This window comes from Vicia villosa, linkage group LG2 (genome assembly GCF_029867415.1).
Source record: "Vicia villosa cultivar HV-30 ecotype Madison, WI linkage group LG2, Vvil1.0, whole genome shotgun sequence".
NCBI lineage: Eukaryota > Viridiplantae > Streptophyta > Magnoliopsida > Fabales > Fabaceae > Vicia > Vicia villosa.
The window spans coordinates 52,863,726-52,884,387 of record NC_081181.1 but is presented as its reverse complement, the minus strand read 5'-3'; the positions used below and the strand labels follow the sequence as shown (position 1 = coordinate 52,884,387).

General features: G+C 34.2%; 1 protein-coding gene across 1 annotated transcript; it reads left to right on the top strand.

Annotated features, from left to right (window-relative positions):
- Positions 1 to 17,302: 17,302 nt before the first annotated feature.
- LOC131650602 (plant intracellular Ras-group-related LRR protein 3) lies at positions 17,303 to 20,230 on the top strand. Its single transcript, XM_058920306.1, has 3 exons — positions 17,303 to 18,103; positions 19,287 to 19,453; positions 19,561 to 20,230. The coding sequence occupies exons 1-3, from the start codon at positions 17,546 to 17,548 to the stop codon at positions 20,207 to 20,209; spliced, it is 1,374 nt and encodes a 457-aa protein (XP_058776289.1). The 5' UTR covers positions 17,303 to 17,545; the 3' UTR covers positions 20,210 to 20,230.
- The last annotated feature ends 432 nt before the right edge of the window (positions 20,231 to 20,662 follow it).

Sequence of the window (20,662 nt, the reverse complement as noted above, 5' to 3'; positions counted from 1 at the left end):
GACACGATGCTCTCTTTTAAGCTCATACCCTTTTATCATGACTCTCTATCTTGCAATTCATCCCACAAACCTCTTGACTTAATGATCTCGAAATAACGGAACACTTTATTATTTTTCTTGATTTTCGAACGACGAAATAAACGTCATTCATAACTTATAGCATGTATAAAAGAGGGCAAATTTTGGGGTGCAACAACGTGGTGTTTATATTGCTGATGCAATCTTCAAATTTCTTAAAGAATGGGGCATTGAAAATAAAATATTTAGTGTGTCAGTGGATAATGCACTCTACAATGATAGATGTTTGAAAGAGTTAAAAGTTTTGATTTTAAGGCACCGAAAGTTAGTGTTAAATGGAAAGTTACTTCATGTGTGTTGTTGTGCACATATACTAAACTTGCTTGTTCAAGATGGTATTGGGAAAATAGAAAATATAGTTGAAAACGTGCGTGAAAGTGTGAAGTTCATCGATCAGTCGAAATTGATTTTTTGTATCGCCTAATTTAATAGCACTTTTAAAGAAAGTGCTATTAAAAAGGAAACAAACAGATTTATAATAGCACTTTATGTTTGGATGCTATTATAGGATACATACAATGTGATTTTGATAGCACTTTGTGAAAAAACGCTATTATTAAACTTCACTAAGATAGCACTTTTTTTAAAACGTTATTAATATTCTTCACTAAGATAGCATTTTTTGTAAAACGCTATTATTTTACTACCCTATGTTATCATTTATGAGAAAGCGCTATTGTTGACTTTATAGAATATATAATAAAATAATAAAATTAAATTAAAAAAAAACAACCAAAACATTTTTGGCGGATTATTTTCATTTTGGAGCACAATTTTTGGCCACTCACCACCAAAAACCAAAACATCCATTCTCTCTCCAAACCTAAAACCCACTCACGCGTGAAACCCCAACCCAGCCATGTCGAACTTTCCTTCAACTTTGATTTACTCACGTCGAACCTTCCTTCCTTTGATTCACTCACGCCGTCGAACCCCCGACCCAGCCACGCATTCTTCTCCCTTTGTCAGCCCAGAACTCGCACCGTGGCTTTATCCAATCACCACCAAAAATAGAAAAGACATTTGATTCAGATTCACTTCCAATTCACCACTCGAACAGTAAGAGGAAACACCAGAAAGAAAGAACAAACAAAACTCATTCTCGATCGAACGCATCCCTTCGTCAGCTCACCACCATCGTCCCTCTCTTCATTGGTATCAGGTAATCTTTCTTTTCTCATATTATTGCTCTGTGTTGTAAAATTGAACGATTTGAAGTTAATGATAGTTGACTAATTATAAGAGAACCCTAGGTTCCCTAATTGTTGACTAGTTATAAAAGAAAACTAGGATCCCTAATTGTTGATTATTGTAAACTCGTTGCGGTGGCATCCTGGACGTGAATAGTCTCAAAAGTTCCTTTGCTCTTAACGGTCTCTGTTCTTAATGTAACACTATTAATAAATTTGTTGACTTTTTCAATTATTTTCACATGTTTGTATCAATTTATCTGGCTATGGTGTTTCAACACTTTGAACCAATCTTTGCCTCCTTTTTTGTTCCATGCTTATGCTCCTGATTCTTCCCACTTAGTAATTCATGTCACTGATTTCCACTCTGATACTTGAGAAGCTCATCTTTCAGTTTCATTGCTTGAGGACATCGTGACGGGAAACAACGGACCTCCTCAAATTTGATCTTTCTGCTTAATGGGAAACCAATAGATTTATGCATCAGCTTGATGCTCCTTAATGATCTTTGTACTAAATCAATGATTTTTTGTCAAGATATTAAGATCTATTGTTTAGAGTACAGTACGCAACGTCAATCCTAATAAGTATTTCATACTCCTATAATCTTTCTTTTCCAATTCAGTAGTTTATTTATCCTTAAGGAAATGCTTCTCAACGAGTCATTACCAACATACATAAGTATATATGCGTTAGCCTTATCGGTTTTTTTAGGTGTTAAGAATCAAGATACAATCCTATGCTTTGGGGGGGGAGAATTTGATTGGTTTATACCAAAAAATTGAACATACTAATCTAAATGGGCTAACTATCATTCAACATACATGGATAAGGTATGAGAAGGAAGTCTTGTTTACAATTAAGAAATATCATGGTTTTGGAGTAGGGATGTTAGATTATATATGTAAGTAGGAATCTCTGTGGAGACGGTCTCATTTAGAACGAACAATGTAGGTGCAAAGTTTTTCTCTGCGGGAGCAGGGAAGAAAGTCCCTTGATGGTGGTTTGGAAACAGGGATGGACATTTCTTATTTGGAGTATTATATATTAGTGTATTAGATTAAAAAATAACGGGCTACTTTGATTGTTAATTAGTTCTATTGTTTTTGGAAAAGTCTCCTGATTAGTTAATTAATTACTTCTTGATGTTGGTACATAATCTAGATTGATAACTGGTACAGTATTTTTTGGTTTGGTATCTGATTAGGTAATTTTGTTTGGCACCTGCTACTTGTGATATGGTTTGGGAAACATATATGATATTGGTGTAGGTCTGGATCATTTGGCCTCTTTTGGTACATTATCAAGGTTGCTAGTTGCTCAAATGGTGTGAATCAATCACCTCCAGTAGGAAAGAAGCCAAGTTTAATAAGATTCTCTGAGGTAACCCAAATTTTACTTTAAGCAATAATCATTTGTGTAATGATGAATAATTTCTTGAGTTGTATTAATGGGAGCACTAATCTCTTCTAGCAGTCTTTGGTTTTAACATGATTATATATTTTAGACCATGTCAAAGACTACTTAAATATGTTTCCCATTCATTAACAACAATTTCCTCTATGTCTGCTAAATTAATTTATAGAATAAAATAGTAGAGTTTAAAATTTAGGAAATGCCAATGTATGAAACATAGCAAAATTAATTGTAGAAGAAAATTAGAGATGTCTTAAGTCTGGCTGAACCATAATAATAATAATGTCATTGCAACAGTTTAAAAATGAGTAGGTATTCTTATATGAGCATAGCACTTTCATGTTGGCAGAACTTTTTAATGTGGGGCATACATGTAATCACTTTCATTGAGTTATGAGCCTTTCATTAAGAAGGAGTGGTTGGCACTCTTATCGAACTAGTTGATCTTAGACATAAAATTGGTGTTGAACTAAACTTTTACTCTAAATGCATCAATATAAGGACTTTGAATATAACGGTGATGTAGTATAATTGATAATAGCAAAATTATCAAAGCTTAACCATGAAGCATAAGTTGTATCTCAAGGCTTAACCACTCAATAGATGTATTCATGCTTAATCACCTGACAAGGATGTGGTATTATAAGATGTTTTCTTCTATTATGACAATTTGATATGAAACATATCTTGCATATATGAAATGCACCTATTTGGTTATTTTTACTTTTAATGGGGACTAGAAGATATTAAAATGTTTTCATCTTGATAATTGTTAACTTGAAGTATCTTTAGATTGTAACAGACAATTAGTTTTTTATTTTTTAGATACAATTAGTTTTTTATTTTTTAGGATCTTAGATTATCTCTTTAAAATTAGCTTCCATGTTTATTTAAAATTATCCTATTTAATTAGGATTTGGAGTAGTTAATTATTAGTTAAAAAAGGGTAGTGTTTAATCTTTTCATCTCTTGCCTTTCAACATAACCTTACAATTGTAGACCTGGGTTTGGACAACTCTTACCAAACAGTTACATGATCAAGTTATCTATATGAGTTATTTGTTACTGTTTCAGTTTTACATGACAGCAAGGCCTCTTATTATTGGTTGATTTGACAAAGTGCATCATTGGTAGCATATGAAGGACAGTAAAGTACTGTTATATTGAGATTATGAAGCAAAAAATTGAGTTCTTAAATGTTTCTTATGCATTTAGTTGTACATTTTTTAATTTGTTGATCTTTTCTTGTGTTACAAATGTGCTGTTTTTAATGTGATTTTTTTTTTCCCGTGGAGCAATTGAAATTGTGCCCCTAGCTGATGGAGTGTTCTAAGCGATTGTTTATGGATCTAGTATTAAGGAATTGCATTGCATGTTGAAGCACCCGTCTTAATGAGTGTGTATTTGGGCTGCATTTAAGTGATGTGCCTAGTGTGAGTAGGGTGTGTATGCAAATAGATGATTTCTCTAACTTAGTTATGATATAATTATTTTTTTATAATTCCATATAATTATTTGTATCTATGTTTAGGAAAATTGGTACTTAGAGTGGCACCTTAATGTAGAAAGCATTAACAATGTAAAATAGTCAACACTGGTGATTACTATTTGGTGTTGTTTTGTTGTCCTTTCTTGTTTTCTTATGTGTTTTGTTTAGAGAATATGACTATTTTCTTTGAGATTTGGATTGAAGTACTCTTAAATAGAATGCATGCATCTACAAATTTTCCATGTAAATGCCTTTTTTTAGTACACTAAATGCCCTCTATATATGTTATGATATTTAAACAAATGGATTTGGTTAAAAATGTTATTTGGTATTGATGGATCATAATATGTATGAAATGACTAACTTAAAGCCTTATTTCGTATTGAATTGAATTTAGCGCTTTGATATTTGCACACCAAAAGAGTGAATTTGTGTAAAAAAAAGGTACTACAATAGCGTTTTGTAAAGAGTGATATTAATGAAACATCCTATAATAGCACTTTTTAGAGAAGGTGCTATCAAACATGTCCCATATATTAGCGTTTTTTATAAAAGTTCTATCAAATATGTGCCCTATAATAGCGCTTAGTATCAAAGTGCTATCAAACATGTGTCCTATAATAGCGTTTAGTTTGAAAGTGCTATCAAACATGTGCCCTACAATAGCACTTAGTTTAAAAGTGCTATCAAAATCAATTAAAAAAACGCACAAAATGTCCACTTCAGTAGCGCTTAAGGAAAAACGCTATTAACAACTAGTACTTTAATAGCGCTTTTAAAGTGCTATTAAACAAAAAATATTTACAATAGCGGCACGGTTAATAGCGCTTTTAAGTGCTATCAAAGACAAAAAAAACGCTATTAAATAGCTTATTTGGCGTAGTGGTCTGAAGCAAGGTTGCAAACATTCTCACAAATAGTTCAACAACTAAAGCTTAGTGGTAAAAAATTAATTCTTGAATGCCCTACTCGTTGGAACTCCACTTATCAAATGTTGTCAGTTGAAATGCAGTTCAAAGAAGTCTTTCCTCGTTTTCAAGATCAAGAACCAAACTATACGACTCTTCTAGATGATGATGATTCGGAAAAGTTGAAAAAGTTTCCAAGTTGCTAGAGGTATTTAATGTTGTTACAAATATTATTTCTGGTAGTGAATATCCAACTGCTAACTTATATCTTGCTGAGGTGTTTCGAATCAAGCTAGTTTTATATCAATCTTTCAATGATGAATTTCATTTTATGAAAGAAATGGAAAAAGCGATGAAGGAAAAATTTGACAAATATTGGAGTCAATGTAATCTTGTTATGTCCCTTGCTTCTGTTTTGGACCCTAGAATCAAAATGATGGGTGTTTACATGTGTTTTCCATTAATTTATCCGGAAGAGGAAGCTATAAAAAATAAAGAAAATGTGCGTATTGCTCTTGATGACATGTACAAAGAGTATGTTGATCTACCTAGTGTAGCGGAGAAAATCTGAGAACGAAGCCATTAAATTGACTCGACTCATTATTTCAGTGAAATTTGCCACCGCGCTTTATTATTTCCAAAAGAAAAGGGAAAAGAACGAATAAAAACCAAAGTTTAAAACAAGAGAGAGATCTTAGGTACGGGTTTTGATTATACAAGGGGAAGGTTTTAAGCACCCCTCATATCTGTGGTACTCCACAGGAATGTTTTTGAAAATCTATGTTGTGTGTGTTCAAAGAAGAGGTTTGCTTATTTTTTTAAAAACAAGCTCGACAACAAATTATATCTTGTGCCTACATACCTCCTCGGTGCAATGGAGAAGTCAGAGCTAATGTAGTTCCGCTTAAAAGGGAGAACGTTTTAAAAGGAATAAACACTTTATCATCGTCAAAGAGAATACTCAGCCATTGATCTTGATCATGAGAACAAATGATTTCTTTGCATCACAAATGAAAGAAGGGCTCCAACTCGGATGAAAATCAACGAGTATGCCTCTAGCTCTCTCACATGGAAAAGATCTCATTTTATCAATCAATCTCAAAATCATGGGGTATCGCAACTCACTACAATAATTACCGTGTCTAAACTTTTGAAGAAAAAGCCACTAAGGGCAAGAGATTTTTTTAAAGAAAAGGTTTTGAAAGATATTGTAAAAATAAGAAGATTTTTGAAAAAAGGGAGAAGATTTTGAAAATCTAAGAAGGGGAGGAGATGAAGAGGCTATCCTAGAGCATAAAATAAAAGCTAAGGAAAGAAGGATCTAACCAAAAAGAAGCCAACACTTGACATTAAGAGTCAAGGTAGATTTCCCATCCTTTGGACTACCAACACTAAACCAACACATTACCACTTGGGGATCCAGATGAACTTATTATCTTTAGCATCACTTTGCATTAAGCACATTAAAATTCTGACGAAAATCGGGCAGAGTAACGGCTGTTTTTGGGTAAAATCCTTATCATGACACCTTGGAATTAACCATCAAGGGCTTTCGAGGAAATACCTGCACACACAAACAGACAACAATCCAATGCCAGACAGACAGAATAACCGCATAATAATAGGGTCCAGAGGTACTAACTCCAAAAGTCCAAGTCTCCAAAATGCTCAGGATAGTAACCAATAGTCCATAGGGCCTTATGTGTTTTTTAGATTTTTAGTTGTTTATTAATGTTTTAGCACAAAAATAGAGTATGGTCCAAGTGGAGAAAAGGAAAATGCCGGAAATAAAACATCCAAATGGACAAAGAGAAAATAACAGAAACATAAACAAAGCATCCAAATGGACAAAGAGAAAATAGCAGAAACATAAACATGATGAATGATAAAATAAAGCATAAAGCGAGAAATATAAAGGACAATATAATAAAGTACGGAAATTGAATTTAATTGTTAGTTGTTAAAGATGACCATCTTGAAACTTGTCAAGTATGTCATCAAAGTGTTAGTAATGAAGATCGATGGTGAGTGAAGGATGTTCTCGGATTTAAATTCAATGAAAGTTTATCAGAAGCTTAATAAAATCATAGTGACTACACAATAAACTTCCATAAGTCTTAAATCAACCGCAAACAATTCTCTTCCATATTTGATCTTTTTATTCGGGACACGAAATGTTGCGCTATGTTAAGCAGATCGCCAAGTGATTTATGTAGAAATCACCCTACAACGAGGTCAGTCAACAATTTATGTGCTAATGCATGCGAGATAAGCGATATATAGATCACTCTCCGAAAGCAATACCACACAAAAAGAAATAGGTAGCGATCTCGTCTTTACCAAGAATCCATAAGAATTCTCAAGGTATCAAAGACTTTCATTGATCAAAATAAAAAGAAGTAAAAGATGGAACCACATTCAAAAGCTCCTTGTAGTCTTGGATCAACTTGAGCACGAAAATACATCAAATAAGCAAGCAAATATCATCAATATAGCACGAAAGGTGCATCACACACAAACAACCAAGGATCACATCTTTGATTATGGAATGGATCAATAGAATTACCACTTCTTTCACAAACTTTGAGTTTACTTGAAGAACACAACCACAAATGCTTTGATCTTCCACAATTGATGAAGAACAACAAAAGAAAAGAGTGAAATGATGAAGGTTTAGTTCAAAATTAGTAGGATTCAAGGTGAATCTTACTAATTCAATGGAAGTGAACTTTGGGTGAGAGGTTTAGAAAGGAAGGGAAGAGAAAAGGCAAGAGTTTCTTTGGCTTTCAAAGCTTGATGAATGAAGAGGTGAATGCCTCTATTTATAGGATTTAGGCTTGGGATTGGTGGTGGTTTGGAGTTAGGCTTGGTAAATGGATTTGGAGCCAAAAATATGATCCAATGGTGTGTATGTCATCCAATGAAGGTACATGATAAGATTGATCAAAATGATGTAGGAAATTGCTTGGGCAATCTAGAAGCTTCACCCCACACATGAAAGTGGTGACACACTCCTTAAAAGCTGAAATTTGCCTTAATTTTTCCAATTTCGCATTGGTGCAATCGATTGCTCCATTATGCAAATCGATTGCACTGCCTGAATTTAGTGCAAAAACAGTTGGTGCAATTGATTGCACTGAAGACAGAATGCAAATCTGGTGCAAATCAAGTTGACGCAATCGATTGCTTGCTGAAGAATGCTAAAAAATGCCTTTTTGATGGATATTTTGACTTGGTACCTACAAAACACAAACATACAAAAGCACAAGGCAATATTTTTGGTATTTTGGTTAGTAAAGCATATACAAACTAAAAAACATTAGTGCTCGATGGTTCCCTTGCAGATGAATTGAGCACAACACCATAAACAGAGCTTTAAGTTGAAACTCGATTGATGATTGATATGCGAATGATGTATGATCTTAGGGTCAAAAATTGGGGTATGACACCTAGTGAGCACAATGAAGAAGGATCTAGTAGAACTAGTGTTGATTAAAATGGGCTTATTTTGGAGCCACAAAAATCCTCAGGGTGGTCATCGTTAATGAATTATGTTGAAAAGCAACAAGCAATTCCTGTTGTAAAATCTGAAATCGAAGAGTACTTGAATGATCCAAATTACAAACCTAAAGATAATGGTCACATGTCCTTTTGTGCCTTGGAATGGTGGAAATTGAATAGTGGAAAATATAGAGTGTTGTCGCGTATGGCAGCAGATGTTCTTGCCATTCCAATTTCTACCGTGGCTTCGGAGTCAACTTTTAGCGCCGGAGGGAGAGTTATTGATTCATTTCGAACTTCTTTAAATTCATCTACTATCGAAGCTTTTAACTTGTGGTGGTGATTGGCTTCGAATATTACATAAAATTAGAAACAAACCTAAGGTAATATGCTCTCTTTTGATTATTAAGTATAATATAAACTTTTAAAAATAGAACTGATAATTTATTAAAACTAACTTATTATTTTCATTGATAGGTAAAGCAAGTGCAAACATAAATTACATTACTCCCTTGAAGTTATAATTACTCTAATTTAAGTGATTATGCTTTCAATTTATTTTTTGGATGTTTTGTTTTGCAACTGTCATATTTATAGGTGTCTACTGTCTACTTTTATTTGACTGAATTAAGGTAAATGAAAAGTCTGTGTAGTGTGTAACAAGGGAAACCATTGCAAATGATTCATTTTATCATGATGATGAAAACTATGGTGGAATAGAATAGCATGACATGATAATTTTGTGTTAGTAATGCAATATATAAATTTAATTGGTTAGAAAAATATCATATTTTATTTTGCAGGTAGTCTCTTTTGTAGTAACTATGGCATCTTTCATTTTGCAGGTTGTCTCTTTTATAGTATCTATGACACCATGGTAGTAAAGCTTTCACAGTAGCATTTAAAGATATTTTTGTTGGAGACATAGCAGAATTTGCTAATGGAGGTTAGGTGGTGTAATCATTTTATATTCTATGGTATGAATGTATAAACTTTTAGTAGTATTTGTTATAATATTTTATTAAAAGTTCTAAGGTTCCTAAAGACTTAGATAAAATTGTAAGACAAAGTTAAATTTCAATTGAATAGTTTATGAATTAAAGTTTCAAATGTATCTTTTGAAAGATTGGTATTTCATAGTTTTTTATGTTGGAGTTGTAGATCTTTGGATACAAATTTAAATTCTAATTTCATAACTTTTATTTTAATTCAATATTTTTATTTTAAAAATTATTACCTTAAAATGTCAAATATAAAAAAAATCTAAAAATTACTTTTAAGTTCGTGAAACAAATGAACTAAACCTAACGAACTGAACCTAACGAGCCGAATCGAGTAGTTCGTGAACTTTAAATGAGTCGAGTTTGAGCGTAAAATAAAGTTCATATCGAACTTGAGTCAAATTTCGAGCTGAACATATTCTTATCGAGTCGAGTCGAGCTAAGACGAGTTTGACTCGACTCGACTCATTTCCAGCCCTACCCACAGCTCTCATAACGGATTAAGTGATGTCAGGTTCATGACTAACTTTTGTAACAGAAATTGACAGGAAAATATAACAGAATAACTCTCCTATTTCCTCAAATGCAGTCCCTATCGTAATAAACTCCCTTCAATAAGATGACCGGCATAATCAGAACACATGAACCAGTTCAACGTCATTAAACCGAACCGAAAATCCTGCACACAAGCATACAAACTCACTAACATAAATTCTGTAAGAGGAAGCCGATTAAAAAACCAAGCTGCATAGTCCATAATTAACGGTTCAACAGAAACTTGCAGATAGAGAAAATCACTAACAGAATTTCCTAACGGGTTCACTGTCATACCCCAAAATTTTCCCATCTCATCTTACCTTCAAAGCTCATACAGAGGTTCAAGGCTTAAGGGTTAATCTAAAGCTCACTCTCCTAATCAAAGACCTCCTGAACTAGGGTTTTTGCATTCTTTTAAGAAAATTTATGAATCAAGGTCTCCAATGGATTTCATATGGCTTATTAGGTTTCAAACTATTTCTATGACATTATTCAAGCTTCAATTCCCAAGATTACTCAGTCAATTGCTCAGATAGTCAATAATCGACTAGTTTGACCTAAAAGTCAACTGTGGTCAAAGTACAGTCAAAATTCCTGATTTTTGTTCAACATCCTTATTTTGAAGTATCATTCATCATTTGATCAAGGGTTGATCATGATTCATCAAGGAAAGTTCAGAAATCAACAAAACTCAGTTTCTAAATTAGGGTTTTTGACCTAAAAGTCAACTGAACTTTGACCAGCCATAACTTTCACATGGAACATCATAAATTATCCATCTAAAGCCTATCTTAAAGGAAATTGAAATCTCTACAACTTTGTCTCTCACATGCCAAGGCTAAAAAGGGTTCATTTGAGAGATATGGATCAAAAGATTATAGGTCCTTTGGAAAGTCAACAAAAAGTCATTTTTCTCAAAGAATGGTACATGAACATGGTAAATTCAATTGAGATGAAACAAAAATGATATTTTAGAGGACATCTTGAGCTTTCTAAAATGGTCAAGAACACCTTAATAGGGTTAAAATTGAGAGAGATACGCATGGTTAAAGTTGGGCAAAATTGAGAAAATGCATGAAGTGCAAAGTGAATAATTTTGATCTTTTGGGCCCATGGGCCTAAGTTTTGGTTTTGAAACTTAATCCTAAACTTATCCACGACCCATAGGCCCCTTCTATTTATTTTTATTATTCTTATTTATTTTTATTTTGAATTTAATCACTTAAATTCAATTTAAATTGAATAAAATATTAGAAATAATCAAAGATTGGGATGAGATTATTTTTGTGTCAAATATTGAACCTCCAAATCATGGTAAATCATTTGAAATTCATGGAGACATGATTGGCAAAAGATTGACAAAAAATAGCAAATTTTCAATCAAATTTCGATCAAATTTCTCACCGTAAAAACACATGATTTTATGCGATTCTCTCCAAATATTTTGACCTAATTCCATTCCTCGATATAAGGAGAACACTCATCAATCTTAAGGGGACGAAAAAATAGAGGAAGAGGGGTGCAAAAGTTAGGGTTTTCCTTTGATTAAAAAGAAGAAAAACTAGGGCAAGCAAAAGGGATTCGTGGCAGCCAATTTCGATCAATCCTAAGCACTGAAACGATTCCCTGAGGTGTTATACAGTAAGGATGTGCCATTAAACAAGTCCCAGGTGAACCAGAAGGTCGCAGCATGCCTTTTATCTTCATGAACACGTGTTTTCTTATATGAGGCGTATTAGTTTATTTTAGTAAAATCTAACCATGTATTTGCGATCCTCATGTTGTTTAGAGTCCATTAGAGTCCTCGTTTCAAAGTTTTAACGCAGGGATAAGAGAATGCCATTGTTAGGGCATTGGATAAGGAAGCTTTCGTTTTCGGGCATAAAGGATGTTCCAGCGCAAAACGACACCACCAGCAAACTCCTAGCACGTGGTTTATAAGATCTGGGTTTTTATTTCGCTTGTTGGGTCGTTATTTCACGTGTTTTAGATTTTCAGGAATTAGCTACGCAAAAGTGATGCAGAATCCATGGAAAAGTCGAAGCGAATTCCTAGCAAAATCGTTATCCAATAATATGCATGGTTTAGAGGTTGAAGACGACGAGGTGGCGAGTGCTGAATGGCCGGTCAAAATTCAGATTTCTCTCCCTTACATTTGATTGGTTGTAACATGTGATAGTGGGTCCCAATGTTGACTTACTTTGAATTTATTTTACCACGCGTTGTTTTATATTTTATTGAAACATGTAGGCATCTAATACAACAAGACGTTGCAGTACGGTTGGCTTGCAGAAAAGGCGCCCACCCTCGAAAACCACGGTTCGAACCTTAGCAGCGTAAATAATTTTTGTCATATGATTGAATTGGTGTGCGGGCCATTCAAGGTTGGATATCCAGTGCACCCAGTTTCCATGCGCCCCATGTGCTCTCCGACACCAGTCGTCAGATCGCGTTTGATCCAAATCCAACGACTCAGAGAAAGATCCCCACGATGGACATTCAGAGGTCCATCATACCAGATTCCAACCACCTGGGTTTGTCTTTTCTTTATCTCTCTCCTTTTTTTCCTTTTTTGTTATCATTAACTAATAATTAGTATTTTAATTAGGTTTAAATATTATTATAATTAGGTTAATTAATTTATTTTCCTTTGGTTTAGTAATTTAATTGGATAAATAATTTGGTTAGTAATTTTAGGATAATTAATTAGAATTGGGTTAATTATTTTTATTTTAAATTATTATTAGGATTTTTTACCCTCAAACTTCAAAAACCATAGATAACCCAAGAGGTAGGTGTTTCCCATTAACCCTAGGTTTAGGTTTCTTGCCCATAAATCTTTTGCTTTATAACCTTGATCTTATTTCTGCCTATTATAATTTTGCCTTTGTTTGTTTTATTTTATTATTATTGCTGTAATATCTTGCAGGGTTATCATCTACTAAATTATTTCTTAATTATTTCTTGTGGTTTTCCTGCAAGTTTTTGCCTTATTATGTAACTGCCCCAAAGCCATGTAATAATTTAGGGTTTTATTTTTCTGCCTTTTAATTCTTGCCTTTATTTTTTCTGCCCACAGGTGTTTATTGTAATAGCGTAGGAACTTATATTCTCTGCCTTTAATTTCTGTATTCTTAACTGCGTGGTTAGTAATCCTAGGGAGTGCAAGCCTTGAATTAACTTAGAATAACTAATTACAAGATAAAATATCTGAATTTGATCACTTGATTGTGCACCCACGCACCTTTAGGGTAACCCTTCTTGTTGCCTGTTGCCTTCTTAGTTTGAAAATAGTTAAGTCCCTCGAATACGAGGATACCTAAGCAAAACAAATGTTACTCTCAGTTCATCATCATAAGATCATAGTCCCTTCGAAGTTGCCTACGATAAAATGATCTTGTCCCTCGAAGTTGCCTCGGTGAATGATGATTGTCCCAATTGCTAGGGTATCCCCGCATGTTTCCTAAAAAAGGTTAATGACTATTCTATCCTTCCCTAAAGACTACCTACCCCTCTTTATGGTAGGGACAATCTTATGGCGAATGATAATTCCGATGACCCTTTTTAAATCCAATGAAAGGACTACCTACCTTTCTTATGGTATGGATAGCCCTTTCAAACGAAAATCTTAAAGAACAAGAAAGACGAACTTAGGGTAGGTGCTCTTAAATGCTTACTCATCATTCAATTTCAAATACTTTTTTTCCACTTCTTTTCAAAGAATATTTTCAAAAAGACTACGCTTATTTACATGCTAAAGTTCTTATCCAAATCTTTTTCCTATTCACACTACACTTTAAACATTTTGAAAACAAAAAGTGAGCTAAGCAATTAAGAGCCCATGGATAACCATGGATACAAAGGGTGCTTACACCTTCCTTTTTTATAACCAATCCCCTGAACTCAAAGTCTTTTAAAAGGTCTTTTTCTATTCTTTTAGCCTTACCAAATGGATAAAATAAAAGTCAGTGGCGACTCTTGCTATCCGCAACATTTTCTTAAAGTCAGTTCTCCCACCGTATTACATTCACCAAGAGAATCAGAAAAGAATAATTATCACCCTCTCTCTCTCTTCAAACTTCATCCCCATCCCAATTCTCAACAATCTTCAAGAACACCATTCTTTCTTCAATATGCAAAACAGAAAAAACCAAAATCATAAAACGCTCTTCATCTTTCTCCTTCACACAATCATCTATAATCTTTAACAACTAGTTCATCTTCATCTTCTTCATTGAATCAGTTGTGTATTAGGCCAATACCTTTAACCCTTATGATTCCTAGAGTCGGGTCTAAACCAAGGAGCCAATTGATAGCAACCTTATTTTGAACATTGAACTTATATTTCATAAACGTCCCATAGTGCCATACATACATGATAATAAGAAAGATGAGTGAAAGGGCAATAGGGATCCAAGCACCTTCAAGGAACTTGATAGGTGAGGCGAGAAATATAGTGCTTCAATGGAACCAAAGAACAATAGAAAGCAAATAGCTACCCAAGCACTTTTGTACCAACATAAGACTATAACTAGAGACATCAGGCTTGTAGTCACCAGCATGACAGTTATCACAGACAAACCTTTTTATCGAAAGAAAACAAATAATCATGATAATACACCAAACATATGCTAAAGATCTATGAAGCATCGACACAGATATGGACGCCACCAAACACAAAACTAATAGTTAAGATGATTGATCATGTCAAAGGCGAAAATATAGAATAATATAGCACACTAATGTAGTCAAAGTTTTGAGATGAAATTGGATTGAACAATACATGAAATTATTCCAAAATAGTGGAGTTACCTGCATCATTTCTGAGGCGCTTGGTATCTCGAAAACCAATTGTAACATCCAGGCAAAGAAGCATCAGACTCCAGTTGATCTCACGAATGTAAATCTGGCCATGTATTTTGGATGATGTATGAACGATTTTGACTTTTGGAAGCATCCTAAAGAGGAACATTGTTTTATTATCGAGAAAGTTCTGGTGATGATAGCACTATCTATGTAGATAATATCGCAAAGACGCCTTTGAAAAGTTAAGATATATATAAAGATAAGCACTATCTATGTAGAGAATATCGCAAAGAACCTACCTGGTACAGACACATAAAACCCGATTCTATAGTCACTTTCAAGGGAATGATGCTTGGAAAGATACGCAGCTTGTCCCATATAAGCTATGATCAAAGAAGGGTATACCAAGAAGAAAACAATATGCATGTAAATGACTTTTTTGTTAAAAAAGTTGATTATTTTTCATTTCTGCAAATAGTTGAGTACGATTTTATTTTGAATAAGGTCAAAGAAAGTAAAAAGCCTATTCATAGTTCTTCATATGACTTAATTTAGCTAATGAAAAAGTGATACCTTACAAGATCTTCGGTAAAGAATGCACACATTGTGTACATATCATAGTTACTCTGACGAACGATTTAGTGCGTGTTTGGATTGAAGGTGGTTTTGGCAGAATCACCCTGGAGGACCGTGGTTTTTGACATAATCACGGTGTCACCATAATTTCACCAGTCTCGCTGCCAATTCAAGCAAAAGTACACATAGACAATTCTTCACTTTCCAAACAACACTTGTTCATAATTTAGAAATCAAAGCACATACAGAACATATATACGCACATACAGTTACAAAACACATCTTTTATGTGAAAATGACAGACAAACCACGGTTCAAATCCCATACCCCTTTTGTAGCTGTTGAATCAATCTCGCTTGGCAACCGCAACCAAGCTGAGTATCGAAAAGATCCTGGCCTAAACGCTCCCGTGATATCGCACAACAACATGCTTTTTCTCCATCGTGTGGCTTCCAACAAAATATTTAACAGTGAAAGTCACTGTCTTGGATTTGCGAATGCGTATAGATTCGCAAAAACTTGGTGCAACCTTAATGTCAAGCCTGAATTTTCGGATACTTCAAACAAAACTCAAACATCTTTAAGGCTCCTAATTAAAGATTATTATTCATTGAATTTGTAATGTAAAGGACTGTAAAATTGACAATCATATATTAACCTTTCAATATAAATTACCTTAACACCGGCTTCAGTACATACTCTCACAATATCTTTGACATCAGAGCGACAAGAATCCTAAAGACACATATTAGTTTTAATTCAAATGAAGGAATTTAGGTTTAGCTTGAAAGCACAAGGGCAAAAAATTAGAAACAATATTGAAAGTTAAAAGTAGATTATCAATGTTCATGATGGTGATCCAACACAGTAATAGTATATCATATATCATTAGAGTTGTCCAGGGACACCTGTTTTAATTTTTATAACTTATGTGTCCAATTTGTTTTGGAAGAACTCTGCCAATTTGTAAAAGAAGAAAAAAACTTCGGTAGTAGGGATTGAAAGAGACTCCAATGACATCTAAGATGAACTTGAGAGCATCCAAGTCTTCCTCAAGGATGCAGACACCACAAATCTACCATGTTGAAACCGCACACCTCCGAAAACGTGTTGTTTTGATCGGTTCATGATAACCCTAACAAACTCGAATAACACAATCTGCAAACAGATCAAACAAATCACAACTTCAATTTCATCAACATAGTGAAAAAACACGAAAATCAAAAGTATCAGCATAAAAAAAATCTAAAGAACAAAAACAGAGAGGATCGTGGTGTTAATGAGTGAGGGGATTGATCTGAGACATGGGAAAAGGGAGAGAATAGTAATTGTAATGAGTGAGGATCTGCCTTCTCAAATGCAATCTCACGGTTTGCAAATGGGAGGAAGGCAGAAGGGTTGGAATGAGAAAATTCCAATTTTGAAACCGCAAGTAGGAAACGATTGGAAAAAGAATTGAAGATTATGTTTTGTAACCGCCATGATTTGTGGAGAAATTGGAAGAGAACAAAGGTTTTGGAACCATCCATGTGAAATTTTGTGGGAAGACCATGGTGCAGCCTGTGGAATCAGAAAATGTTAAAATTTGACTATTTTATTATATTCATGAAATACTCGGTGTAAGGTCATCCATTGTGTGAGTCTAGAAGTTTCCCGTTAATCATTCACATGTATACTTTAAATTTGGAAACAAAATAGTTATAACTATTAATTATTCAAATACAATTTGAGTACCCGGTTTCAAATTCTAGTAACGTGTAACTTACTTAATACGGAGTAAAAATTAGTTGAGCTATCATTCACTGGTATATTTTATTCAACCATAGAATTAGTCTTGCGGGAGGGTTGACGAGTGCCCCCTTACCTACTTCAAGAAGCAACCTACGACCATTTCAATTTTCCCACCACTAGTAGTATAGTATAGTGATATAGTCATTAGTCAACAAATCCAAACGCCATTTCTAGCAGCCACCGGAAACCATTTTACAAAACAACACCTAAAACATCGCATTCACCTTCACTCTTCTTTCTTCATGCACAAAAATGGATCCTAACCATTTTCCTATTCTCTGCTGCCTCTTAAACCACCTACACCCTCAAACCTATCCACCTCTTCCACAACAGCTTCATCAAAATCTATTAACCCGTTTCCCTCATTTCAACAACCCGAAGCTCTTACCTTCACTCACCAACCTCATTTCCAATCTCAACATCACACACACTCTTTCTTTTCTTAACACCCTCGGTCCTCGTCCTGATCCTTCTTCTGTTTCCGCTTCACGTGCTAAAGTCGCTGAAACCGATGCCAACGTGGCCGTGTATGAGGCTTTGTTGAGGGTGGACGATATGCATGAGGAGTGTGTGAAGCAGTTGAGGGTTGCTGAGGAGAAGCTGGTTGAGGCTTGTGGGTTGTTTGTGAAGCAACCGGTGAAAGGAGGTGATGAAGTGAATGAAGAAGTTGTTGGGATATTGAGGAAAGCCGAAGAGGGTGAGGTTGTTGAGAAAGTTGATCTTTCTGGGATGAAGTTGAGGATTTTTCCTGAGGCGTTTGGGAAGATGAAGGGTTTACTTGTTCTTAATTTGTCTCATAATCAGTTAAAGGTATTCATTCTCTTCTGAGTTCTATTTATTTCTATATTAGTATGTACTGTGTTTGTGTTATTCTTCAAGGCTAAACCTTTTTGGACTTTTTTTATGGATGTTGTCAAATAGCATATAGACGTGTTGGGATAAACTCAATTACCCGCTTAACTTATAGCATATGAAAATAATTGTGGCTAATAAGAATTCCAACACGTACATAGACACTCACTCAGAGATACCCAATAATGTAAAAAATATAGGATATTAACGCGGCTACATATTCGAGTTTTATTTATTTATTTATTATTTAAAAGAGTTAAAAATATTTTAATCAAAATAAAAATATTTAATTCTTCATCGATAATACTGTTTCAAATATTTTAAAAAAGTCCGTTACCTCAATAATGGCCGGGACAAAACTGTACCGATACCGATACCATTATTCATCAATTTTATGATAAAGAATAAATTGTAATTAATTAACCCTGCAACAAACGCAATTTCTAATTCAACACTTGTATTGATCGAAATCGCGAAAGTCTTTAAAACCTTAGTTTTTATACATGTTTAATCCTTTTAAATTTGTGTGAGATTTGATCACGAAATGTATAAGAGGTGTCAGAAAAAAATATTTTTTTAATAAAATGCTTATCTGAATTGTCCGACAAGTGTTGTCTGAGTGTCATATGAGTGTCAAATACCGATTCAAAAAATGTCGAATCATAGAAATAAATCGTTGTTCTAGAAAACTCTTGATTAACTTTTCTGCCACTTGTCTAACTTTTCTAACACTTGTTTGAGTTTGCCGAAACATATCGATTGAGTGTTATAGAAATGTCGGATATCGACGTGTGTCCGACACCGCGATACGTCGAATCCTAAAGGTGTATGCTCTTCTTAGATATACAATATTACTCTTTTATTTAAGTTGTTTAGTTTATGGAAATGAGTTGAAAATAACACATGTATAAAGAGTTTATGAAAATATAGTTGCATTGCATGCTGGACTAATAAAAATTGTATGACTAATTATGTACATCATTTTGATTACACTTACTTACTTATCCAAGTCAGATCCAAGAGAATGAAATAACTGCATTCTGCATTTTTATGTTCCTTAATACATGTCCATATTTGAAAATACATATAATTTTATTTATTGTAGCTTATAGTTTTGAATAACTTCATGTCCTCAAAACAGGTGATTCCAGATTCAATAGCAAGCCTAAAAAAGCTCATGGAGCTTGATGTTTCATCAAATCTTTTAGAGTCTCTACCAGAATGCATTGGATTGCTAACCAATCTAAAAATCCTTAATCTGTCAGGAAACAAACTAACTGCTCTTCCTGAATCCATTTCTCTTTGCAGGTACTTGTTTATTTAGAAACCACAGTTTTCTCAAACTTAACATTTGCAGTACTTTTGTTTCTCGTATTTTGTTTCTTCGGTTAAGCGTTTCTTCGATGAAATTGTAGGTCATTAGTAGAACTAGATGCAAGCTTTAACAACTTAATTTGTCTGCCAACGAACATGCCCTACGGACTCGTTAACCTCGAGAAGCTTTCAATCCATTTAAACAAGTTACGGTTTCTTCCACTATCCGTTGGAGAAATGAAATCTGTAAGATATCTTGATGTTCATTTCAACGAGCTTCACGGCCTACCTCAATCTATTGGGAAACTAACAAATCTCGAATATCTAAACATCAGTAGTAATTTCAATGACATGACGCAGCTTCCAGAAACAGTTGGTGGTCTGGTTAACTTGGTGGAGCTAGACATGAGCAATAACCAGGTCCGAGCTCTTCCCTGCGCGTTCTGCAGGCTTTATAAACTAACAAAGTTGAACCTGGACCAGAATCCGACTGTTGTTCCTCCGTTAGAGGTTGTAAACCAAGGCGCTGAGGCTATTAAGGAGTTCATGGCTAAGAGGTGGCTTGAAATTATAGATGAAGAGCGACTGAAAAACATGGCTGAAACTCAAAATCGACAAGTAGAAACGGGATGGTTGGTGTGGGGAGCCTCATTGTTGAATAATGTTGCTGCGGTTTCTGAGAATGTTGCAGAATATTTGGGAGCCTCAACAGCTGAGACCCATGAATTACTAACCCAAACACGAAACTAACATTGATACGTCGATATCAGTATTATTTAAAAAAAAATGAAAGTACTAAACATAAGTAAATATATGTATCAGTGTTGTTATATCAGACACACCTTTAATATGTAGTATAAGTGTTACTTATGTGTTGTGATATATGCATATACTCTTTGTTGTTTTGATTTTATCTACCTAATACACATGATGCATAAATAAATAAGACCAGAAAGAGTGAATAATAATCTAATAATTCCCCCTTTACATTTGATCAATTCTGGCGGGCTGCAGCCGGCCTGCATGCTACCATAAATTATAAATTTGTTTTGTTTTCTTCTCTTCGACTATATATTTAAAAACCATTCACACATTTTTAGGCAATAGCTTGTGTAACTTAGTCAAAACCAAGAATCAATCAATAACTATAATAGTTGATTATTAACCAGTTAGAAAACATGCACATATTGTTAATAAATAATT